Source organism: Cataglyphis hispanica, chromosome 4 (assembly GCF_021464435.1).
Source record: "Cataglyphis hispanica isolate Lineage 1 chromosome 4, ULB_Chis1_1.0, whole genome shotgun sequence".
Lineage (NCBI taxonomy): Eukaryota > Metazoa > Arthropoda > Insecta > Hymenoptera > Formicidae > Cataglyphis > Cataglyphis hispanica.
In genome coordinates this window covers 5,639,833-5,643,225 of record NC_065957.1, presented here as the reverse complement: position 1 = coordinate 5,643,225, position 3,393 = coordinate 5,639,833, and the positions used below count along the sequence as shown (strand labels likewise).

The following is a 3,393-nucleotide window of genomic DNA, read 5'->3' as shown; positions in this document are numbered from 1 at the left end:
GAACAACCTGAAGAGAAGAGGGGTAGGTACAGAAGGAAGCCGAATGAACCGCTGCCAGGTGTACGCATCGCTTATAGGGATAGGTAGAAAACAAGGTGGGTACCATATGTTGATCTGCTGATGGACGCTCCGGCACGCGCCGAGCGCACTCAAACTCGAGCCTTTACACCGCGAGGATCGAATCTACCGGTGTCCATCCTGGTGTCCTTTTACCGATTTAACTTGAACGCCTCTGACAGTTCAGTCTCGACGTTCCTTTTTCACGAGACCGCGGCATAAGAAATCCAAAGTGAACAGAGATTAAAGACTGTCGGTGAAGATACGAGATTAATGTGAGAGAAGTCGATCGGATCGATTTCGCATAGGTGATGTGCCTGAATAGTAAATTCAATTTCACACTTATCGATATATCTTATTAGATATATGATCTTGATTGAGCAAACAAATACGACAATAAATTTATGATAAAAATCATCGAAAGACCAAAGAGAAATACCAAAAAACGTGAAATTATTTACTGCAATGTATATTAACATTAGTATTAGAAACATATGTTTATACCTAAATGCCATTAATTGGTTGTGTTAATAAATTTAATGATATGTAAATCGACAGTGATGAATTGTGCTTTAATTCTTTCTTCAGCGTAACATCAAGAAAAAAAGTTGAACAAGACTGCAGGAAACGTCATGAAAATTCGCTTATGTGAAAGGTAGAAACCTTCTACTTGCGCAGAAAAGAAAAATTATTAAAACAAAATCCATTTAATGAGATAACTCTGAGAAAGCGATTCTCGCTGAATTGATTTAAAATAACAATCTACAATCATGGCTCTGCTGTCAAACCATCACTGCAATTACCAGAGCACGCAATCTGAGATGCTGACACCCGCGTACGCGAATTCAGGGAGGAACTACGATCCCTTGTATCCGTCACCGTATAACTCCCCGAATTATCAGACCGATTCCACCAGACTCGCGTATAGAGACAATTGCACGCACGAGAACGAGCTCACGCCGCGAAGGGGAATGCTGGATTATGGCAAAGATGTAGTGTCGGAATACACGAAGAGCCCGGAGGGATACGATAGAGGATCCTATGGCGTCCTGACGCCCGTCACGCCGCAAAGGTAATCACTGCAGATTTTATCTGGCGTATTTTGTCGAGAGAAGAGATTATTTAGATTAGAATTCGTTATTCTCTCGCGAATTTATTAGATACGAACCGCCGTATTTGATGGAACAGAGAAAATCGCCTCGATCAATGTTGTACGAGGAAAGTTCGATGGACTATCATACGCCGTCCTATTGCTACGAAACTCCCCCGCAGGAACCGAGATATCAGCCCCTGGAGAACAGCAAACCAATCATCACGATCGTAGAATCTCGCGCCAATTGCTGGGAACCTATCATCTCGACACAGGTAATTATGATCAGTCGCAACTACTTTGTAAAAACTAATTTAAATTATAAAATTTAATAAAACGCTCAATTACGTTGCCCTGAACAAAGCTGGTAATTAATTATCCGCTTATAAACGCCAAGCCACTGACTCATATTTTAAACACTGTTTTATAAATATGGACAATAATTATATATATAAAAAATATTAAAGAATACAATATATATATATATATATATATATATATATATATATATTGTATTCTTTTAAATGTAATATTTTTCTCTCTAGAAAAAAGATATTTAAAAGCTACTTATATAATATAAGTAAATAAAAAATAAGAAAAATATTAGAAAAATAAAAATTATTGATATTTTTATACAATGCACACGTAAAATATTTATTTCAATTATTATAGATTTTAATTATATATATATATATATATATATATATATATATATATATAATTAAAATTCATTATATAAACTTCTATTTTGCGATATTATATATAAAAGAAATTTTAATACAGGTCAAAGTTCATCAAGTTAACTCAGCGTTCATGCGATTGTTATTCTGTCCACTGTTAAATGCAGAGTTAAATTTTTAAATGCTTCTGATTATGATCATTAGTCATATATATTATTTTATAAAGAATTATATTCAAAATAAAATTTAATAGAATGTCCAATTCTGTTGTCTTGAATAGAAATGATAATTAAATACTTTACAACGCGATATTTTTAATATCGATACTTTTGATTGATTATTGAAAATGTATGCCGAGTACGCGATTCGTTTCTAATCGAATCGAAAACTTTATCCAGAAAATGCCGACGACACCGCCGGTGAGCCCCCGAAAAGGTCGGCGAAGATCGCGCGACGTCCCGCCGTCGCCAACGGTACTCAAGCGTCGACGTCTCGCCGCAAACGCGCGCGAAAGACGACGCATGAACGGATTGAACGACGCCTTCGACAAGTTGCGCGAGGTCGTACCGAGCCTTGGGACCGACCACAAGCTCAGCAAGTTCGAGACTTTACAAATGGCACAGAGCTACATAGCTGCTCTGTGCGATCTTCTGCAAAGGCACGATAGCAAGAGATAGATGGATCCAGCCAAAAAACGCAAGTATTTTGTGTACGTTTTATCCTTTCCCCCCTCCCGCTATGCTCTAATTTAATGTCATTAAAGATGGATACTTGATCTCTTTCACTCAAATCTGATTTTCAAGAAAATCTTAAAAAAAAAAACCTGTACAATAATCAACAATAATCTAATCAACTGTTCCTTTTTATATAAGAGAAAATCTGAATATTTTTAAAATAATTTTCTTGAGTTTAAAGATGATTTTCTCATAAGCTTTAAACAAGTGAATTAGACTGTCACTGGATTGTCAATTATTTTAAAGTTGAAAAATTAGTCATTGAAATTTAATGTTTTGCGAACAATCGACGTGCTATGAACAGTTAATTATGTAAGAAGCGACAAGTAATCGTTAATCAAAGTTAATTTATCAAATAATCCTATAGAGAAAATGTAAAACGAAACGCACAGATTATATTTCAATAAATATACAAAAATGTGACAAGCCATTTACGGCATCTATTATTATAAGACTGAATTGCATAGTTGCAATCATCATAAATTTGATAGACCGATTTTATTAATGACTATTTCAATATCATTCGATAAATGGCGAGTTATTTAATTGTGTTTTAAATATATACATAATATAGGCTGCGAATTTTTGCAAATATATTTTTTATAATCTCTTATAAGTTAAAATATTTCTAATACATTTTCACACATTAAATTAAGACATCAAAAGAAACATTAATTAGTTTTTTTTTACATATAAATATATGTATATGTGCATCTGTATTTTATAGTATCTATTTTAATTTAAGAAAAAGAAACAGCTAAAGATCCAAAGAATAAACGTGACAATTTTAAAGATGTATTAGATTTATAATTGTAAGCTATGTAGCTAATAT

General features: G+C 34.0%; 1 protein-coding gene across 1 annotated transcript; it reads left to right on the top strand.

The window, feature by feature from the left end:
- Positions 1–781: 781 nt before the first annotated feature.
- On the top strand, positions 782–2,504 carry LOC126848585 (transcription factor Atoh8-like). The gene is made up of 3 exons (XM_050589572.1): positions 782–1,129; positions 1,218–1,422; positions 2,226–2,504. The coding sequence occupies exons 1-3, from the start codon at positions 828–830 to the stop codon at positions 2,502–2,504; spliced, it is 786 nt and encodes a 261-aa protein (XP_050445529.1). The 5' UTR covers positions 782–827.
- The last annotated feature ends 889 nt before the right edge of the window (positions 2,505–3,393 follow it).

Bases quoted from the DNA above. Each gene is read 5' to 3' on its own strand.
- LOC126848585 (XM_050589572.1), top strand. From the start codon at position 828: ATGGCTCTGCTGTCAAACCATCACTGCAATTACCAGAGCACGCAATCT. The intron at 1,130-1,217 runs GTAATCACTGCA...CGAATTTATTAG, and splicing joins ACGCCCGTCACGCCGCAAAG to ATACGAACCGCCGTATTTGA. The intron at 1,423-2,225 runs GTAATTATGATC...AACTTTATCCAG, and splicing joins AACCTATCATCTCGACACAG to AAAATGCCGACGACACCGCC.